General features: G+C 44.2%; 1 protein-coding gene across 1 annotated transcript in view; it reads left to right on the top strand.

Annotated features, from left to right (window-relative positions):
* The window catches only part of GALNT2 (polypeptide N-acetylgalactosaminyltransferase 2), a 183,429-nt gene that overhangs the window by 85,112 nt on the left and 76,684 nt on the right, over positions 1-21,633 (top strand). Inside the window, exon 2 of the mRNA XM_032430382.1 lies at positions 10,244-10,337. Within this exon, the coding sequence (XP_032286273.1) occupies positions 10,244-10,337 (94 nt within the window). The remainder of the gene's footprint in view (positions 1-10,243; positions 10,338-21,633) is intronic.

Consider the following 21,633-nt stretch of genomic DNA (forward strand, 5'->3'; position numbering starts at 1 on the left):
ATTATTATTTCCTAACTTTAATATTACAACTGATCTTTGCAAAAGTCACGGGGGACATAATTTCCTTTAATTTTTAAGATTTTATTTAGAGAGTGTGTGCACGAGCAGGAGGAGGGGCACAGGGAGAGGGAGAGAGAATCTCAAGCAGACTCCCCGCCACGTGCAGACCCCGATGCAGGGCTTGATGCCACGACCCTGAGATCATGACCTGAGCCAAAATCAGGAGTCAGCCGCTTAACTGACTGAGCCACCCAGGCACCACAGTAATTTTCTAAAGTACATTTTCTTTTTGTAAAAAAGACATTTTCTTGTCAAGGTTGCTGCAATTCATCATTTCTCTAAAGTAAGAGAACCTGCTTCAGCTAATGTTGAAAATTCCAGAACAAGAAGTAGAGCAGCAGTGAAGAAGGGGCTTTGTCTGAGAACCGCCCCCCCCCCAAATAGGAGAAGCTGTTTCTCTGTTTACAGGAAGAAAGAAGTGGAAACAGATCAAGTAACAAAAAATGAGGCCATAAACGGCTCCTTAAAATAGCTAGTGCTCAGCTAACTTGTGAGCTCTAATTCTGGCAGCCCGTGCCTCTGTATTAAAAGGCCTGCTTCTCCTGCATTCAGGAATGTTTATGACCGGGCCCGAGAGCCGTCTTGCTTCATAAACTCTTACTTAGAAGCAGGAATAAGGAAAAGCTGCATGTTAGTAGCCCCCCTGCTCTGGGCCACCTACTGTTTTGGTCATCTACTGTGAGCATGCGAGTTTAGGATGGATTGATAGTGCTCTTGCAAAAGAGAATTGTGGTGTGAAATAGATTGCTCCTGGGCTCTGTGTCTCATTGCAAAAATTGGCTTTAAAATCACATTTATCAAGAGATTCACACCTTAGCTCCCTGCAGGGAGGGGAGTGGAGTTAAAATTGCTCTTAAAAATTGACAGACACCCTAGAAATACATAGTTGACAGATGTTGAACCAGGAGTGTTTAATGTAATTATTTTCCTTTTATGTAAATAAGATCTATGCACACATTTAGTTTAAAATTTTTTTAAACTATTTTTTAGAAGAGTTTCAGATTTGCAGAAAAACCAGGAACACCAGTGCAGAGATTCTCATATACCCCGTAGCCAGTTTCCTCTGTAATGACCATCTCAAATTAGTATGGTACATGCATTACAATTAAAGAACCAATACTGATACATTATTATGAACTGAAGTCCCTACTTGATTCAGATTTCGTGAGTTTTTCCCTAATGTTCTTTCTCTTTTCTAATATCTATCTGGATCCCACATTACATTGGGTTGTCAGATCTTTTTCGGCTCCTGGGCTGTGACAGTCCTCAGCTGTCCTTGCTTTTGATGACCTTGATGGTTTTGAGGAGTCCTGGTCAAGGATTTGATAAAAATATCCCGCATCTGGGGTTTATCTAATGTTTTCCTCGTGATGCGACAGAGGTTTAGGGTTTAGGGAAGGAAGACCACAGAAGTAACACGTCTGCATGTTAACAAGTCAGTGAATGAGCTAATGATGGGGAGGAAGGATGACGTCCAGTAGCCTGAGTAGTATAAGGAAAAAGAGGGGTGAGGGCAGGTTCCTCAGATTGGAAGAAGGCAAGTTTGATGTTCTCAGTAGTGGGACTTAGTGTTTAACTTGTGTAATGCCTTACAGCCCATTGGAGCCCTGTCACATTTCATAGGATAGGATAGAGGGGTTTTTAAATTTCTATGTTGCATATTGGAAACCCGAGGCCCTGAGTTGCCCAAGGTGATAGAGATAGACCAGGATCAGTTTGTCATGCCCACGACACATCCCAAACCTTTCCTCATCACATCTCAGGCTCTAGAGTTTCTGGATTGAGCAGGCACATGAAATGTCACTGATGGACGTTTCATCTGTACATGGCCACGGGGTTTTAAATGGGAAGATTTTGACTAAATTAAGGCAATTGACTGGCCGTGTATGGAGTGAGTGTGCAGGATGATGCACCTGGCCCTCTGCATGTTAGAAAAGTTAAATAACAGAGGATAAAAAGCAATGTTATTCTAACTCATGACTTCAGTACAATTGATCATTACAGCTCCCAAATAACGAGCAGCCCCACGGTATTTCTCACGAGCCCACGTTTCTTTGAGACGACAATGTACAATAAACAAAGCGGTGACCTTTATCATAATATATTTTTTTATTTGTGAGCAAGTGATTATGTATGAAGCAGCCTGTGACTTGAACCCACAGTAGAAATGTGCCCCTTCTATTTTAGCAGCATTGAGTTTCATGAACTCAGTTGGAGAAATGAATGGGAAAATGAAGCCAGTGGTTCTCAACCCTGACCGTGCATTAGAGAGCTGCCTGGGGAACTTCTAGAAAATGCCCAAGCTGGGCCCCGTCCCCAAGCTGGGGCAAGGACCAGGCCTTGGAGAAAACCAGGAGACCTGGCCTTTCTGTCTCGTTTCTTCTGTTGCCGCTCTACCCAGATCCTGATGCTAAAACCCTTCCTATCTTTTTTTTTTTTTTAGGATTTTATTTTTATTTATTTGACAGAGAGAGTGTGCGGGAGCACACACAAGAGAACACAGCTGGGGCGGGTGGCAGTGGGAGAGGGAGAAGCAGACTCCCCACTGAGCAGGAAGCCCAATACAGAGCTCGATCCCAGGACACTTGAGATCATGACCTGAGCTGAAGGCAGATGCTTAACTGATAGAGCCACCCAGGAACCCCCTTCTTATCTTTTGATACTTACCTGAATAAAGGTTTTGAAAACTGTCAGGAGGCTGCCAATGGACTCTCACCCTACTCTTCCAGCTTGTTTGACTCGCTCTCCCCAAGCGATGAAATACGGCGTTGGGGGCTCTCACTGGTGCCCATGCACAAAATGCATGTTCAGAAATGGTTGAGTGACTGAGCCTGCATGGTTCTGGTCCCTACGGTATATTATGTCCCCTTCCTATTCTGATGATGATTAGGAGGGAGGAGAACACTCTTCCTCTTAAGTTATTCTTTCAGTGGGAACTCTTATTTAGAAGCAGAAATCTTTTTTCCCCCAGTTATTTTCATGTCTCATTGCTTTGATTTAAAAAGAGATTATTATCTAAGTATAGTTGATATATGATGTTCTAGAAACTATCTCTTTTATAAATTCATAGATATCAGTGTCTGTAGGATACAGGCTTCTGGTTTTAACCGAAGTTTGGTTATGTTCAGAGTGACCTGACTCCTAGCCTAGCTAAGGAAGCTTCACCTGAGCATTATGTTTCCCAGTGAATTAAAATTATATTTACCAATTTGTTAATGGATCACATACCCTATTTGGAAAGTAAAATTTCAATAGTGACACTTTACATCAGCAGGTGTTTTCATCCTCTCATAAGAAGACCTAGGAATTATTCCTCTGCATTAATCTGGTGGAATACCCACCCTGAAGAATTAGAAACGGTAAATAGTCCTTCTGTTCCTCTATGGATCACTTCATAATGAGAATGCTGGGGTATGGGAGGTCTTGGTTTTTAGCAGGAAACTAAGTCTGCTCTTTAAAGAAATTGCTTTCAAGTAAACAATTTAGTTAGTTTTCAGTGTCAGTGGGCTGTGGAAATATAAATGATCGCATCTTTTTAAAAGATCTGAAACCTGGTCTTTCCCCCCCACCCCCCGAACTTGAATATTGCTGTACGGATTGGTTGTGGTGGTGGTGATCACTGAACAGTCATTAAATAACAGTGGAAAGTAGACAGTTGATGAGGAAAAAAATCAAGTAGTCATTCAGGTGGTATTTTTGGTTACTTAATCTGCCTCCGAGCATATGGTCTAGTCGGCTGAAATAATTTAACAGTGACAAAATATATTTCAGTAACGGCGAATTAAAAACAACCTATTTATTTTCTTTTTTCCTTCCACAGTGATATTTTTGTCTCTGTTAGCAAATACAATGTTAGCCATTTAAAATTTATGAAGACAGCCTCTGCTGAGTCCGAAGTATACCCCGACCTTTATCATGTAGTTTTACGTGGGTAAGCATGTTTGCTTCGGTGATGGTTCATGATTCAAACGTGTTACTATAAGGGGTGTTAGTCTTTATATTGGACTGTGGACAAGAGGTCAGCGTGAGATGAAGTAAAACATTTTTTACTGGGCAGACTTAACCCTTTCGTGACTCATCTCTTGGGACTCCCATCACCTCATGGCTCCAGTGGGGGTAGCTGTCTGTCTGGGTCGCAGCAGTGTTCTGTCTCCCTGTGGAATATTCTGTCCTCATCTCTGCCACTCTCGGTCTTAGGCATTGACACATGTAGTGGTTTTAGAATGTGCTCACCAGTTCTTTGGCAGTCTTTCTCTCAAAATGTGGGATCTAGTTCCCCTCCCCTTGACTGTGGGCTGGACAGTGATGTGCTTCTAGTCGGCAGAACGTGCTGGTGTGACAGCGTCTGGTTTCCAAGACTACGCTGTGAAAGGAGTCCTGGTGTCTGCCTCTCTCCCTCTGTCTGTCTCCCCCAGCCTTCCTCTCTTCTCAGATCTCTTACTCTGGGGGAGGCCGGCTGCCATGTCGTGAGGGCGCTCAAGCAGCCCTCTGCCTGAGTCCCTGGTGAGGAACAGCAGGAGCGGCGGCCACTGGCCAGCAGCCGTGTGAGTGAACGATCTTGGGAGCAGCCCCTCGGCCCAGTCGGACCCAAGATGGCAGGAGCCCAGGCTGGCATCCTCACTGCAGCCTCCCGGGGGACCATGAGCCAGAGCCACCTGGATTCCTGACTCTCAGAAGCGGTGTGAGATAATAAATGTTTCTTGTTTCAAGCTTCTCAGTTTTGAGGGAACTTGTTTTGCAGTGGTTGATAACGTGATAAGTCACGTAGCCCTTCTGGGTCGCTTTTCTCATCCGGGACAAGAAACAGGGACGAAACAGTGCCCTGAACAAGCTGATGACAATCTATTCGTACATAAAAGGCTGCTCACAAAACCAGCTGACCGTCTCTGCTGCCCCCACGCTGGCCTTGTTGCCCCCACACCTGGCAGCACACACTGACGCCTGGCTCTGGCAAAAGCCAAGCCCACTTGTTACTTATTTATTCTTGTTTTGAAACAGAGACAGATCATATTGGGACTATGATGGTGAATATTCTTTTAATCTATAGCTATATATACACTTAATTAATTTTCATAACTACTCAATAAACCAACCTATTGGATTTACTATTTCTGAAAAGAATGCCGTTTTATTAAAACTCGTTGCTCTTTTATCTTCTTGGAAACAGGATGAATTTTGGCTGTTGTACTCTCTAATTACGGTAGATAAATAGATATCACTCAGTCATTTATTTCCATCTGATCTCTCTCCCGGCCTGATTTAATTCCATTTGTGCTCCAGGTAATAGACTGCTGCTGTTGTACACATTTGTAAGAACAATGTAGGTGAAGTGCATATCTAGAGCTTCTAAAGACTCTGTGGAAACTCACCCAATTCAAATACGAATAATAGCAGCTGCAAGCTCAGGTCAGTTAGTAAGTAGGAGGACAGGGAATTGAGTTTGCATTATGTGGCTCAAACACTGTTTAACAGGGGCGGGACCGTCTCGTGCCGTAGGTGGGGCTCTCCAGGTCTTTCCTGCAGTGTGGTCAAAATGGGAAAGTCAAGCTGGGCAACAGCATCCTCCCTGCTCCACGACTGGTGATGTGGTTGGCAGACCTCTGCTTAAACTTCCCTGACAGAGCTCAGTGTTGGGCCAGAACCACTGAGCCCGCCCTTGTCCACATTGGTCAGCAGCATGGGCTATCTGCAGATTAGTCATTATGCCTCGGTGCCGACAGCCCTCCTTGGAGGGTGGAGGGCGGGAGAGACAACGCAGAGATGGGGCTGCAGCCTGGGGAAGAAAAGCAGGCTTATCAGATCACAGGCTTTGGATCCTCTGCAACTTCTGACCCAGCATCAAACCACATCATTACTCCTCTAATCTCAGCAGTTTCTCCTTGTCACTAAAAAGAGGACCTGTCTGTCACTGCATCATTTTCTCTTAACAGGGAGCAAACAGATCAGTTGGTAGCACATCCTGGCTGTCAGTGGGTCCTGGGCACGAGCGGCTTCTCCACATATTTACATTCCGCCCTTTTCCCCTGTGAAACGAGCCTCCACTGGTGTAAATAAGTCTTATAATGTATGTAGATGTATGGCGGGGGGGTGGTTGTAATGAAACGCTTCCGCTGCAGAGTGGGTGAAGCCAGTCAAATCAATCTGAGTAAGTAGTGTGGGGATTTTTTTTTTCAACTCTATTTATTATTATGCAACCAACATACAACCAGCACCACACTTGGTGCCCCGTGGGGATACGCACAAAATGTGACAAGGCCCTCCTGCCCTCCAAGGACCTCAAGTGCTTTTGGATACCAAACGTACATGAAATAGGTAGAAAGTATAAGAAAGTGCTAGGTCTATCTGGTCCCCAGGAATGCTCAGGCCACGTGACCTTCAGCCTAGTGGCCTAGTGGATAGAGGCTGTTGGCGTCCTCAGACCCCCATGGCTTGAACCCAAGGCTCCAGCTCCTGGGCCACAGCTCTTCCCAACGTGCCATGTGTCCTGCCTGCCCCTAAAGTGTTGGCATCTCCCCCCGCCACGGTACCCGTTCTCACTCAGCTCACACCCTCCCTGGATGCTCTCGCATGCTCACCGGCAGCTTTGATTGTCTCCTGCCTTTCCAGAGCTACAGCCGTGTGTCTTCTGTGTTTGCCAGGTACCTCCTCTTGGTATCTCTCAATAACCCCAACATTTCCCAAACAGACTCGTCTCTATTTCCCGGAGCCACTCCTTACCCCACCCACACCACTTTCTCGTGTTCCTGAGCGGTGAGTGCCTCTCCTGTCTGAAACGTCCAGGTAGGAAACCTGCAGCTCTGATTCCTTCCTTCCTTCTTGCTCTCCCCTTCTAATCACTGCCCCACAGCTATGCCGACCTCCTCTCTGCATCTCCAGGATCCGGATTTGAGCCAGCTCACCACGGTCCATTGTTTCATTGCCCTCATGGCCCCCTGGCCTCTCTTCTGTCCCCTCCATCTGCTCCCTACACTACAGCCAAAGTGATGTTTCTGGAACACAAGTCTCAAGTCTCGGTATCTTGCCGCTTCCATGTCTGTTTTCTGTCTTTCATGCTCTTCCCTCCATCACAACCTTCATCTCCCCACTCCCATCATTTCATCTTGCCAGGTCAATTCTTGACCCCCTCAGATCTCTGCCAAGGTGTCACTTCTTGTGCACAGGCTTCTCAGAGCCTTCTCGACACTCCTGCCAGTGTGCCCTGCCCCCACAGTCTTCAGGGTATGTGACACTGTGCCATCATTGTTGGATGCTTGTCTGCACTCCATCGGGCACGCTCGGCCAAGGTGCAGCTGCCTGGTCCCCACCATGTCTCTGGGGACCTTTTTCAGTCCAGCAAAGGCCATGGGTCAGGGTTATGGGAAGAGAGTGGAACATGACAACTGTCTGGAAGGGTGAGGGGTTGACAGGTGGCAGGTCATACACGGGCAGTGACTATCTCAGCCGGTGAATCCAATCAGTGATCCTGAACGATCAGGAATTTACAGTGATCAGACATATCCTGAGATGAATGGTTAATACATTGTTTTGCTTCACTTGTGTTTATCTAGTTGGTAGAGGGCGAAGATATTTTATCTAAAGGCAGTACAGTAGAATGATTGAGACCACAGAATCAATACCTTGTTGTATCCTTTGTGCTACGTAAGCTCTCAGTGCCTCAACTTCCTCATCTGTAAAATGGGGCTAATAAGAGCACCCGGTGCAGTGTCTAGGATGGGGCTCGGCACCTCCTCCCGGTGCAGTGTCTAGGATGGGGCTCGGCACCTCCTAAGCGCTCTGAGTGTTAGCGGCCTTGGCGGTTCCTCCTTTTCTTCCCCCTGCTCCTCACTGTACTCTAGGAGCAGGTAGTTACCATGGTAATTTGCAGTTTTTGACTCGGGAGTCCAGAATAAAAGAGTCCTTTGCAAATGACCTCTTAGAAACATATCCTTGGATTTTTACAATATTGTGAGACTCGGGCTCTTGTAACTTGGTTTAAACTACGTCCTGATTGAGAAGAAGCCACCTTTAGCTTCTTACTCACTGTATGACCTGTGTGGGCAAACCTCTTAGGCTCGCTGATCTTCCACATCCCCATTGTGAAATAGGAATTATAAACGGCCAGGGTGGACGTGGCAGGGACGAGAACAGGTGGTGCAGAGTAGGCATTCGTAAATGGCACTTAACGTCATTTCACCTGCTTGGAACATAGCCATTCAGCACGGTCTGGGCTCCAGCGTTAGTTTTGTGGTGGGCGTGGTGGATTGGTGGGGGGTAGGCAGGTTCAGGAATGTTGCATATGGACTAGTCAGTCTTGCCTGTGGGAAGAAGGAAACATTTATTTTCCAAGAAAACATGGATGGTTGACCTGCCTCGGTGTTGATTCTGTCGACAGTACGGCTAATGCCTTGCTTCTTACACGTAGAAAGTAAGGCACCAGCCCCACCAGCAACTTTCACTTTTGATTTCGTTCAAGTACAAGGTTAAATGGTTTGATCCATTTCCAGTGTAATGCCTGTGGGGGAAAAAAGTTATTAGCCACAAAATGCTACAAGCAAGCTGCAAACTAAGAATTAATAATGCTTAATTAAAAGTCTGCACAGCGTGATTGTGGTTACTTCATCACTTACTGAATTAGTATTCACACGTTTCCATATATTGTAAAGGCAGTAGGTTAGATTCTCTCTCTCCCATGCATTTGCCAAGCTTGCTGTGAAATCATTGCCAATAGTAAACTGAAAGTTTATTTTTAACCAAATAATCTCTGAAAAAAATTTTGCTGCAAAAAATACGTGAATTGGGACACAGATGCATTTTAATACATTTGTTAAAATGCAGGATAAAATCTTCAAAATCCCAGCACTTGAGGCACTTGAAGGACTGAGGCCTTGTGACAGTTGGGTGGGGCTAGGACTACCAGGGCACAGGAGGGTTCCTCACCAGCCCACTCTTTCTGCAGTGGGGTCATCCTCCCGGTGCCCCCACCCATCATTTCCATGGTGACCAACCCAGCTGCGTCACTGAGGAGGCAGCTGAAGGAAAAGCTGGCCTCGAGGGAGGAAGCTTAGGCATGGTTTCTCTTTAATTCCTGTACCGTTTGAGTAAAAATGCAGATTATTGGCAAAGCAAGTTGCATTTGGGAAAAATGTCTGATTTGGCCCAGCTCCTGAGGATTGCCCTCCTTGCAGAGCTCACTTTACATTTTGAAGAGCCAAAATGTCTCCAGTGGTCAGCTTTTGCACAACACGCAGCCTATGCTGGTCCAGAGGAATGCTAGCTGGACAGACCTGTGCGGAACTGATCGGGTTGCCCCCAAGGGAGGGCTTAATGCTGCAGATCATCCCAACAGCATCTGCTCGGGAGAATGGCCAGTCGACGGTGCTTGGCTCACAGACGTCTGTGTAGGAAGATGACTAGCCATGGGACATTTCTGATCTGGGTTATATACAGAAGCCTTTCTTCCTTGAGTCGCAGAAGTCAGATTCCAAGTGGTTGAAAAGTATATTTAGCTCTGTGGTCATGGAGATGTTTTTTAGTTTGATTTAATGTTGATGGGTTAGAGTAAATTGTTTGTGCAGATGAGCTGAATAAATTCTGCCAGAGCTTATATCTTATTCTGGTTTCACATTAAACCCTTAATTTACAGCTCTGTTCCATTGGCAGTCTTAATAGAGTAAGCCCTAGGAAAAGCTTGGCTGGTCCTTTCTCCCTCCACTGTTATTCAGTGGAATTAAATCATTTAGCAACCTCAGAGGAGGGCTCCAAGGGGCCTGGAGGGAGAATCGGGTCCTAGGGTGTTCTTAAACCATCTAAGATGTCTGGAGAGCTACCCTGATTTTAATGGCTTTAATTTAACCACTATTGAATTATTTTATTTAATCTACTTTCCCCATCTCCCTTCCCTACCTTCGAAGATCCACAGAGCCCTGGGAATTTCCGGAATATTTCCTTCCCATAGATATGCAGTGCAAATATAAAATGAAGAGGGAAGCGGAAATCTTCCTTCCCACTCCCACACTTTTCTCCCCTCACGTCTCCACTGTCTGAGAAGTCCCGGGATGCAGGTCCTGGAGATGGGAATTCTCTCTCTCATCATTTGCATCCCCGGGGCCCACTGGCATCGTAACACTTAACCGTTTATTGAACTGGTGAATTCAGGTGTGCTTGAAAAACGGATCAACTCATTTGGTGTCTTTGTTCCCCTTAGGAGGACTGGAATGAAATTGACCCAATTAAAAAGAAAGACCTTCATCACAGCAACGGGGATGAGAAAGCACAAAGCATGGAGACCCTTCCTCCAGGTACTGCAGCAGCCCCTGGGGACCCGTCCAGCCTTGGGCTGGTGGCTGGTGGCTAGTGGCTGGGAAGTCCTCTTGCTCAGAAACTGAATGAGCTGAATGTGGCCTATGGAGCCTGCGGGATAGAGAATGGATTTCATAGGGCTGCTGGAGACACTGCCCTATAGCAATGTTTTGGGGACTTCCTTCAAGCCCATTAGTGGGTGGTGAAATAAATTTACTAGGAGATGACCAAAATTTTTGAAAGAAAAAAAAATAGAATAAAATAGAAAACACAAGATAGTATATCAGTTCACAAGTTTTTTTGAAAGACTAGTTTTTAGAGCAGTTTTAGGTTCACAGCAAAATTGTGTATAAAGGACAGAGATTCCCATTTACCTCCTGCCCTTACACGTGCGCACCTCCCCCAGTGTCAACATATCCCACCAGAGTGGCCCATTGCTACAATCAGGGTACCAACATTAACACATCACAGCCACCCAGAGTCCATAGTTCATATTAGGATTCACTCTTGGTGGTGTACATTCGGTGGGTTTTAACAAATGTGCAGGGATATGAATCCACCATTACAGTATACTACAGTGTAGTTTCCCTGCCCTAAACATCCTCTGTGTTCCGACTCTTCATCCCTCCCTCCCCCCAATCCCTGACAACCACAGATCCTTTTCCTGTCTCCATAGTTTTGCCTTTTCCAGAATGTCATATACTTAGAATCATACTACTGTATGTTGCCTTTTCAGATTGGCTTGTCTCACTTAGTAATGTGTAATGGAGGTTCCTCCATGTCTTTTCATGGCTTGTTGGTGTATTTGTTCTTATCACTGAATAATATTCTGTTGTCTGAATGGACCACAGTTTATCCATTCACCTACTGAAGGACATCTTGGTTCCTTCTAAGCTGTGGCAGTTGTGAATAGAACTGCTATAAAGAACTGTGTGCAGGTTTTTGTGTAGGTGTACGTTTTCAGTTCATTTGGGTAAGTACCGAGGAGTAAGACTGCTGGATCATATAGTAAGACTATGTGTAGTGTTGTGAGAAACTACCAAACTGTCTTCCAAAGTGGCTGTACCATTTTGCATTCCCACCAGCAGTGAATGAGAGTTCCTCTTGCTCCACGTCTTCGGCAGCATTTGATGTTGTCAGTGTTTTTAATTTGAGCTATTATAACAGGTGGGAAGTAGAATCTCATTGTTTAAATTTGCATTTCCCTAATGGTATATGATGCTGAGTTCTTTTGATATACTCATTTACCCTCTGTTTATCTCCTTTGGGGAGGTATCTGTTCAGGTCTTTCACCCATTTGTTTAAGTGGATTGCTCATTTTCTTATTGAATTTTAAGCACTCTTTATGTATTTTGGTTAACAGTCCTCCATCAGATATGTCGTCTGCAAATATTTTTTCTCAGTCTTTGGCTTGTCTTCTCATTTTCTTTACAGTGTCTCATTTTCTTTACAGTGTCTTTCCTAAAACAGAGATTTGAATGAGGTTTAGCTTTATCAATTCTTTCATGGATCACACCTTTGATGTTTTATCTAAAAAGTCATTGCCATACCAGAGATCATCTAGGTTTTTTTCCTATATTATGTTTCAGGAGTCTTATAATAATTTGGTTTTATATTCAGGTCTGTGATCCATTTTGAGTTAATTTTTGAGAAGGGTATAAGTTTTGTGTCTAGGTTTATTTATTTGTTTATTTATTGCTTGCGTGTGGTTGTCCAGTGTAAGTTTTGTGTCTAGATCTATTTATTTATTTATTTATTTATTGCTTGCTTGCATGTGCTTGTCCAGTTGTTCCAGCATCATTTGTTGGAAAGACTATCCTTTGTCAAAGATCAGTTGACTATATTTGTGTGGGTCCACTTCTGGGCTCCAACTTTGTTCTTTCTCTTTAATGTTGTGTTGGTTATTCTGTTTGTTTGTTTGTTGCCTTTCATATACTTCAGAATCTGTTGATACCCACAGAATAACTTTCTGGGATTTTCGTTTAGATTGTGTTAAATTTGTAGATCAAGTTGGTAAGAATGGACATCTTGACAGTATTGAGGCTTCCTACCCGTGAACATGGAATATCTCTCCATTTATTTAAAGTTCTTTTTATTTTTATCATCAGTTTTAGAGTTTTGCTCATATAAATTTTGTGCCTATTTTGTTAGATTTATACCACACTTGGGGCGCACTAAAGTAAATGGTACTGTGTTTTTAATTTCAAATTCCCCTTGTTCATTGTTCATATATAAGAAAGCAATTGACTTTTGTATATTAACCCTGTATCCTGCAACCTTGTTGTAATTACTTATTAGTTCTAGGATTTTTTGATTCTTTCAGGTTTTCTACATAGACAGTCACATCATCTGCAAACATCTTCCTTCTTAATCTATGTTATACTTTTTGTTTCCTTGTCTTATTGCATTAGCTGGGACTTCTAGTATGATGTTGGAAAGTGGTACACATCCTTGCCATATTTCTGATCTTAGGAGGAAAGCTTCTAGTTTCTCACCATTAAGTATGAAGTTAGCTTTAGGGTTTTTGTAGATGTTCTTTATGAAGCTGAAGAAGTTTTCCTTCTGTTCCTAGTTTGCTGAGAGTTTTTATCATGAATGAGTTGGATTTTGTCAAGTGGATTACATTAATTGATTTTCACATGTTGAACCAGCCTTGTATACCTAAGATAAATCCTACTTGGTCATGGTATATAATTCTTTTTATACATTGTTGGATTTAATTTGCTAATATTTTGTTGATTTTTGCATCTATATTCAGAAGAGATACTGGTTTGTTATTTTCTTGTAATGTCCTTGTCTGGTTTTGTTATTAGGGTAATGCTGGCTTCATAGAATGAGTTAGGAAATATTCCCTCTGTGTCTATATTTTGAAGGAGAGTAGAGAATTAGTATGATTTGTTCCTTAAATGTTTGGTAGATTTCACCAGTGAACCCATCTGGGCTCAGTGCTTTCTGTTTTGGAAGTAGATTTCTTGTAGATAACATACAGTCAGTTGGGTCTTGTTTTTTGATCTGTTCTGACAATCTCTGTCTTTTAATTGGTGTATTTAGACCATTGCCATTTAAAGTGGTTATTAATATAGCTGTGTTGATATTTACCATATTTGTTACTCTTTTCTATTCCTTGCCCTTGTTCCTTTCTTATTTTTGTCTTCCGCACTTTTTTCTGCTTTCCGTAGCTTTCATTGAGCATTTTACATGATTCCATTTTTCTCTCCTATTTTTTCTCTTAGTTTTAGTGATTGCCCTAGAGTTTGCAATATGTATTTACAACTAATCTAAGTCTAATTTCAAATAGCACTAGCCCTCTTCACGGTTAATGTATCTTATAACAAAATGTTAAGAATTCTTCCCTCCCATTCCTTATATCATCACTGTCACTCATTTCACATATATGCGTGTACATAAACATATATATAAGCATACATAATCGAATACGTGGTTGCTATTATTATTTTGAACAAACTGTTATCTATTGGATGAATTAAGATAAGAAAACTAGAGTTGTCATTTTACCATCACTTATTCCTTCTCTGATGTTCTTACTTTCACTCTGGAGATCTGAGTTTCTGCCCTGTATCATTTTCCTTTTCTCTGAAGAGCTTCTTTTAATAGATCTTGCAAGGCAGGTCTACCGGCAACATATTGCCTCAATTTTTGTTGTCTGGGAAAGTCTTTATTTCTTTTTCACTTCTGAAGATTATTTTCACAGAGTATAGAATTCTAGGTTGGCCTTTTTTTTTCCCTCTTAGCGCTTTAGATATTTCATTCCACTCTCTTCTTGCTTGCATGGTTTATGAGAAGTTGGATAGAATTCTCATCTTTGTTTCTCTAAAGCTGTTTTCCCCCCTCTGTCTTCTTCCAAGAGTTTTTTAAAAAATCATTAATTTTCTACAGTTTGAATGTGCTATGTCTAAGTATAGTTTCTGTTTTTATATTTTCTGTTTGTTTGTTTATTTTTGTTATTTATCCTGCCTGATGTTCTCTGAGCTTCCCGGAGCTGTGTTTTGGTGTCTGACATTAATTTGAGGAAATTCTCAGTCATTATCACTTCAAATAATTCTTTTATTCCTGTCTCTCTTTCTTCTCATTCTGGTATTCCCATCACATGCGTGTGTACACTTTTGGTAGTTGCCCAACATTTCTTGGATACTCTGTTCTGATTTTTTTCAGGTTTTATTATTATTTTTTTTTTAATCTTTGATTTTCCATTTGGAGGTTTCTCCTGTCTTATCCTCAAGCTCAAAGATTCTTCCATCAGCTGTGCCCAGCCGTTAGCGCCATTCTTCATTTCTGTTATAGTGTTTTTGATCTCCAGTAATTCTTTATGATTTTTTTAATGAGAATTTTCATCTCTCTGTTTACATTATTCATTTGTCCTTCCATGTTGTCTACTTTTTCCATTAGAGCTTTTAACATATTAATTATAGTTGTTTTAAATTCCTGGTATGATAATTCCAACATCCCTGTCATATCTGAAGTCTGTTTTGACACTTGCTTTTTCTCTTCAAACTATGTTTTAGCCTTTTAGTATGCCTTGTAAGTTTTTCTTCGGCACTAGGTATGATGTGCTGGGTAAAAGGAACCCCAGTGAATAGGCCTTTAGTGATGTGGTGATAAGTTCTAGATGGGGAAGGGATTTTAAGACATATATGAAGAGGGAGGGGGAAGCCATAGTCATATGATAGGTCTGTGCTCCTGGGCTGTCAACTTCACAAATGCTTCTCAGTTCCTCTCCCACAGAGGTGGGACAGGGTGGCCAGAGGTGATTAAAAAAGGAGTATTTCCCTTCCTCCATGGAGAAGGCTAGGGGCAGGCTGGAGTTGAGTATTTTCCTTTCCCCAGGTTGCTTAGGCTCTGATAAACTCCCAAAAGGTTAGCTGTGGTAAATAATTTCTCTTGCGGGCAGGCCTTGTTAAGAACAGAATGCTCTGGCATATTTCAAAGTGATTCTTCTTCTTCACCCCTGCTGGAAGCATGAAGAGATCTGTCTCCCAGTATTCATGATGAGAAACCGAGTTAAGCTCCTGGAGGTAAAACTCACAGAGGCCTGGGGGCCCACCTGTGGCTGATGCCCCTGGAGTTTTTAATCTCTTGGGCTTGTCCACAGTGACCTCCTGCTGTTCATCCACTACAGTTCAGGTTTCGTTATCCAGACGAGGTTCCCCCAGAGGTTGCTGCTCCAGTAAGCTGTGATTCTCTATATTCACCTGTTGGTCTCTCCAGTTTTTAGAGTAGCAGGGTGCTCTATGATCTCACTTCTCTGAGCGAGCTAAGAAGAGTTGTTGGTTGATTTTTTTGCCTTGTTTAGCTTTTTGCTTATTATTAGGATGGAGTGATGACTTCCAAGCTCTTTACACACTGGACCAGAAACTGGAAGTTGGTTCATGGAATTTTTACTTTGATGGTGACCAAGATTTTGTATATTCATGTTTCTTACTGAGGTTGGATAAGCATCACCCCGAGGAGTATAGGCTCTCCTTTGTCTACACCCTTCCCATTGTCCCAGATGCACTAGACGGGAATGTGTACATGCTCCCATTAGATGTATCTATTAGGGTGGCCCCCTCTCTTCTTCCACAACTCCTGGATGAGTCATGCAGCCCAAGCCACAGTTCCTTCCTATGTAAAATAGGCATTACCCACGCAGTGGGGAGCATCTGAATGGAATACTTAGCTAATAAGCTTTTCTTTATTATAATAATAGGATATGCTTCTACTGTGTGGATTAATGAGAGACTTCCTGTTAAACAAGTGTTCTAGTGGATTTTAAGACATATATGAAGAGGGAGGGGGAAGCCATCTTCACGGCATATACTAGAGTCATACTCTAGTTACAATCAGTTCAGTATGGCATTGACCCTGGCTTTCATGTTTTCAGCTGTTATACAGTTGATTTTCTTCAGAGATAGGAATGTACTGATTTTCCTCTTTTTTGAGTTATTACTAATAACTTTTGATGAAGGCACCGTGTCCTTTTATTTTTCCAAAGGATTTTATCTGTTTTCGTTGTGACCTTTTTTCTCACTAAATCAGCATACACATGAGTTTTTCCTTTAGAAGTTATTTTGCTATGATTAAGAAACATATTTTCCGCAAGAATGATGGGCACTGCCAGAATTTTTTGGTCTGCAAGGAACCACTGCTCATCGCACTTTCCACTGTGTAAAGTGGGTTGCTCAGAAACTCAGTAGCTTCCTGTGTTCTAGGTGTTGGATATCTAGCAGTTGTAGACAGATGGGTGGGAGGAGGCAGCATGAAGCTGAATATAGGAGCCTGGTGTTTTCCAGCATGGCCACAAAACCCACTGACAGCTGTAAGAGCCAGATTAAAGATAGCAGTGATGCCCCCAGGCAACAGCACCAACTTCTTTGACCAAACACCCTATTAGCAAAATAGATTTTGAGTATATCTCACTCTCCCTCTATCTTAAAATACTCCTAGATTAAACACGTATTACCACACTAATTTATTGATGCATTCCAAAGCCTATTTTAAATGTGATATTATAAAGGATTAGGAAAAATACTTGAAAATCTCTACCATTTCTTTACCCCAGAAGGGTGTCTTACATGTCCCCACTCTGGACACCTCTGCTCTTGGGTCAGCCATGGCCACAAAAGCCCAGGTTATTGTTTTAACTCAATTTCCTGTCCCAGCCCGCCTACTTAGGGTAGAATCTGGAATTTCAGTAAAACATGCCAGCCAAGTCGCCGTGGCCGAGGGGAGGCCTGGAGGCTAGAGTCCCGGCCTTCAGTTTCTGTTGGAAGCTCAGTCACACATGTTCCCATTCGTGGGGCTTGAGGTGCACAAACCAAGCTGCACCCTGAGCCAGGGCACAGCTGAGAAGGGTTTTGTGAGCACTGTGCAGGAGCAGAACCACAAATGTGAGTGCCAGCAGCCGAATTTATAAACAACTGCATCCAACATTTGCCTTTTAGAGACCTGTGATTTCCTCACCAAGTTCTCCAGTGGAAACCTAGTCCATGAAGGAGGTCTGGGACTTGGGGTGAGAGATCTGGTCAACATCATCTTTCACTTCCTTTTATTTCTGCTGTCATCAGGGAGACCGGGTGCGGTTGGGAAGCGGGCTGCCCTTGACCTCACTCAGGTCATGCGGGCCAGGAGTCCTTCTGTGGAAGTTCCCTAAATTCAGCAGTCACTCTGTGAATCCTCCATTTACCTCCATAAAACTGCACCTTGTCTGCGTCACGGGCAGCTTACAAGTCCGATGGTTCTCCGCCAGTTGGCTAAAGAAAGGAGGGAGTGCTTTGCTTTCTTTGCTCCCAAGGTGGGTGTCCTGGTGCCCTGCAGAGGAGGCCATGGTCATGCTCGTGGGGAGAGTCCTGCTAACCGCCCCCCCCACCCATACTGCCAAGGAGTCCACTGGCTTCAGAGAGGGAACACAGCATTCTCAAGTGGACACATTCTTCTAGGACAACTGCTTTCTAGAAGTGGAGAAGGAGCTGCAAGATTCGTGAACCCCTGAGCACATTGGGCTGGCACTCCCCATGTCCTTTTTCCAGTGTTTTTGCCATTTCTGAAATAGTGGCACATAGCAACTGGAACGTGAGAGCGGTCTTCAAGGAACATAGGGCTTGGGGACAAGGACAGGGCAGCACCCTGAGCAGGGCACTGGGGCTCAGGGCTCAGCACCGCCCCCAGGTATCGGGCCTTAGAAAAATAGTGACTGTTTTATAGTTCCATTTTCCTCCTATGTAAAACAGAGACACTTTCTCGCTGAGATCCCTTGATTCTGTTGTTTTAACTCCATCTTTCTGTTGCCTTTCAATCTCTCTTCCCAGATTAGAATCACTAGTCGCACTGCCTTGGAGATGGGGTAAGAATATGTCTTCGTGTTCTTGCCTCTGTCCTTGCAGATTTCATGTCTGGACTGGAAGGCCTTTGGCCCTGAGGTTCCAGGACCAATTCCTTCCATTTCAGCCCCTGAAGTTTCTTTTTGGTGCTGATTTTCAAAGTGTTGTTTCAAACAGAGTGGTTATTTGTTGATTTTTTGTTTTTTGAAAATCTGATGGAGACGAATTTTATCTTTTCTCCCCCTCTGGGTACAGAGAAAGCTTTCTGCTTTGAAAATTAGTCTGTCCCAGTAATTGTCCCTCCCATGTCGTCTCCTCTTGTGTCCTCAGCTTCTCTCGATCTGACTGATGAGATTAGCAGGCAGGATAGCCGATGATCCAGGACGATGAAGAACAGAGGCCGGCCACGGGTGGAAAGGCCCAGGTCTGTCTTTGAGGCTGGCTGAGGATGAGGTCCTTCGTAGGGAGCTCTTGTCCTTCAGATGGTGACGTGTCCTTTAAGAGCAGATTCTCTTTTTTGCCTTTCTGAAACCGTAGCGTCATTCTCATGTTCCATTATAACCTCCTGTAAGGGGGCAAGGCCTCGGAGAGACATGGATAGAGAGAAGGGAGAAGTCCTGATTAGATTTTGGCTTGTCTGGGAGGTCCCCCCCATCCGTCGCGGTGTCTTCTCCCACCCCAGCCCGGCCCACTGTTGCTTCATTACCCAAGTCAGTTGATTTCTCAGAACAGAAATTGCTCATGTTCACGCAAAGATGAATGACATGGGAATGGCAAAATGTGTAATAGAACCTCAATCCCGGTGTGAATTGCCGCGGATGCTAATGGAAACGTCTTAGTTTTTCTGCTTCCCACCTGCCCGAAGAAAGATGAGATGAACCACTTGTGTATTTATTCAGTATTGCTGCAGAGTCGGGACAAACGCTCCCCTGACCTTTTCTCCTTCTGAGGAATTTATTGGGCTCCAGCGTTGTGCGTTTTTTTTTTTTTTTTAATCGTGGTAAGATACACGTAACATAAAATTTACCATTTTAACCATTTCTAAGCATACGGTCGAGCAGCATTAAGCGCACTCACACTGTTGTGCGACCCTCACTCCATCCCTCTCTAGAACTTTCTCATTTTCCAGACTGGAACTCTGTCCCCATGAAACACTAACCTCCCCCAGTCCCTGGCTGCCACCATTCTACTTCCTGTCTCCGTGAACTTCTCTCCTCTCAACACCTTATCAGATAAATGGAATCATACGGTACTTGTCCTTTCGTGACTGGCGTATTTCACTCCGTGCAGTGTCCTCGGGTTCATCCATGTTGTAGCCTGGGTCAGAGTTTCCTTGCTTCTTAGGGCCAAACACTCGTCCCCTGTATCTCTCTGCACCGCGTGCCCTGCGAGCCACACTGTCCGGGGAGCCCCGTGAGACAGCCCTGGGACAGTGAGCTCTGCATGCCTCGCTGTGACCCAGGCCCGAGGTCCAGGAGAAGAGAATACGTGGCTGATAATCCTTCGGGGAAGCATCTTTTTTAAAAACAAGCAATATGCTATTTGTGGAACATTTAAGAAATTCAGATAAGCAAAAATAAGAAGATTATTCACACGTAATTCTACCACCCCAGAGTAACCCGTGTGACTCTGGCACTGCCCATTCGTCCGCACTCATCCTGGGCGTATAGCCAGGCGCCTGAATAAGGTGAGCCAGTGTCCTGCATCCAGATGGGCCAGGCCCAGGTGCAGGAGGCCTGGGGCCCTAGACACGATGTCTGAGTCAGCTCTGGGCCTTTTCAGTGTTTTCGTGAGTTCTTACAAAACATATCGAATAGTCCACCAGGCAAGTAACACTGCTAAGGATTTGGGGGATTAGCTGGGAAGTCTACTCACACATGCTCCTCTCTCCCGGTAATAGCACCTCAGGGTTCTCCCCGCGTCTGTCATGGAGGACGCCTCCTGCCTCCCTCCTCCTCCCGGGATGGCTCAGGACAGGCCACAGGCAGCCCCTACCAGCCGGTTACATCGACATTTTTATACACGCAGCACCACACTGGACTTGTTTCTTCTGGGTATTCTATCATAAACACCTCCTCATGTCCCGAAATACTTCCTGTACTGCATTTTTAATGACAGCAATGTACCCGTTACCTAAGCTCCTTGAACTTATCTTGTTTTGTGGAACTTATAGAGGGTTTCCAGCAAACATCCATTGAGGTGAATCTTTATATGCCCTTAATTACTTCCCTGAAATAAATCCCTAAAAGAGAAACTCCAGGGTCAGTGGCAAGGCATGTGTTTAAGGATTTTTTTATATCAATTGCCAAATTGTCTTCCAAAGAAGGGGGCCTGTTTCCTTGCACCCTAGCCAGCGTGAAAAAACAAACCTTCTAATGTCCTTCCCCCCTCCTTCCAACAAGTAAGAAAAAAAAAACGAGGACATCAATCAGGTCAGTAGCCAGAAGTGTGATAAAGCTATTAAAGTAAAATTGTCTGAAGCTTTCTTAGTGCAACTCAAGCGTCCAGAACAATTCAGATGGTGTCTAGAGCTCTCCGTGCTGGCATGCCACACCTGAACTCCTCTGTTCCGCTCCGGGCACAGGGTTTTCCGAGATGCTCATAAGCTGAAGTGGGTCCAGATGATGTGACTCAGATGTGAGGGGGCCGGAAACAGCATCTGATGAGGAGCACTTAAAATAACGGCATGTTTTTACAGAAGGGCTTAGAAGGGGAAAATGGAATCGTGATGTCCAAATAGTCGGAAGGCCGCCATAGAAAAGAGGCTGAAGTCTCATGTTTTTCTTTTTATTTGAGACTCCGGAGAGTGGAAGTCACAGGCAGGCAGTTTTTGTTAGTGGGTAAGGAAGCCTGGGCCAGCAGTTCTGGCTCCTCTTGAAACGATGACTTCTCCATCACTGGAAACTCCTAAGCAGTGGCTGCATGCTAGGGGTTGTGATGAAGAGATGTTCCCACACTTGCAGAGAAATACCTTCCCTGGTTCCTTCGGACTCCGATCACAGAGGATGTCAGCGTTCAAGAGATGGGCGCGCGGCTGCCACTCCGAGACTCCATCGCACCAGCCACCGGGGCAGGGGCGGGGCTGGGGAAGTGAGAGGGTGCTTGCCAGCGGAAATGGGACCTCCCCAGACCTGTTGGGTGCCTTTGGTGCTGCGCCAAAATTCCTTTAAAGTGAGTTGTTGGCCAGTTGGGAAGAGAGAGACCTGGGTTTGCGTCATGGTACCATCATTTTGCACGTTAACCTCTAAGTCTCAGTTCCCCAATCTGTAAAATGGGCACAGTAATAATACATATTTTCCAGGGTGATTGTGTGGTGTGGATTGGGTCTGGGTGAAGTGTCTGTCCTGTGGTACTGGTTAATAGGCTCCCTCTTTCTCCACCTGTACCTTCCTTGCATCAGCTTCCATTCTGTTCGCTTTGATACTTCTACTAAAAGTCTGAATAAAATAGGTGATCGGTAGAGACCAAGTACAACAAA

Source organism: Phoca vitulina, unplaced genomic scaffold, assembly GCF_004348235.1.
Source record: "Phoca vitulina isolate PV1807 unplaced genomic scaffold, GSC_HSeal_1.0 scaffold43, whole genome shotgun sequence".
Taxonomy (NCBI): domain Eukaryota; kingdom Metazoa; phylum Chordata; class Mammalia; order Carnivora; family Phocidae; genus Phoca; species Phoca vitulina.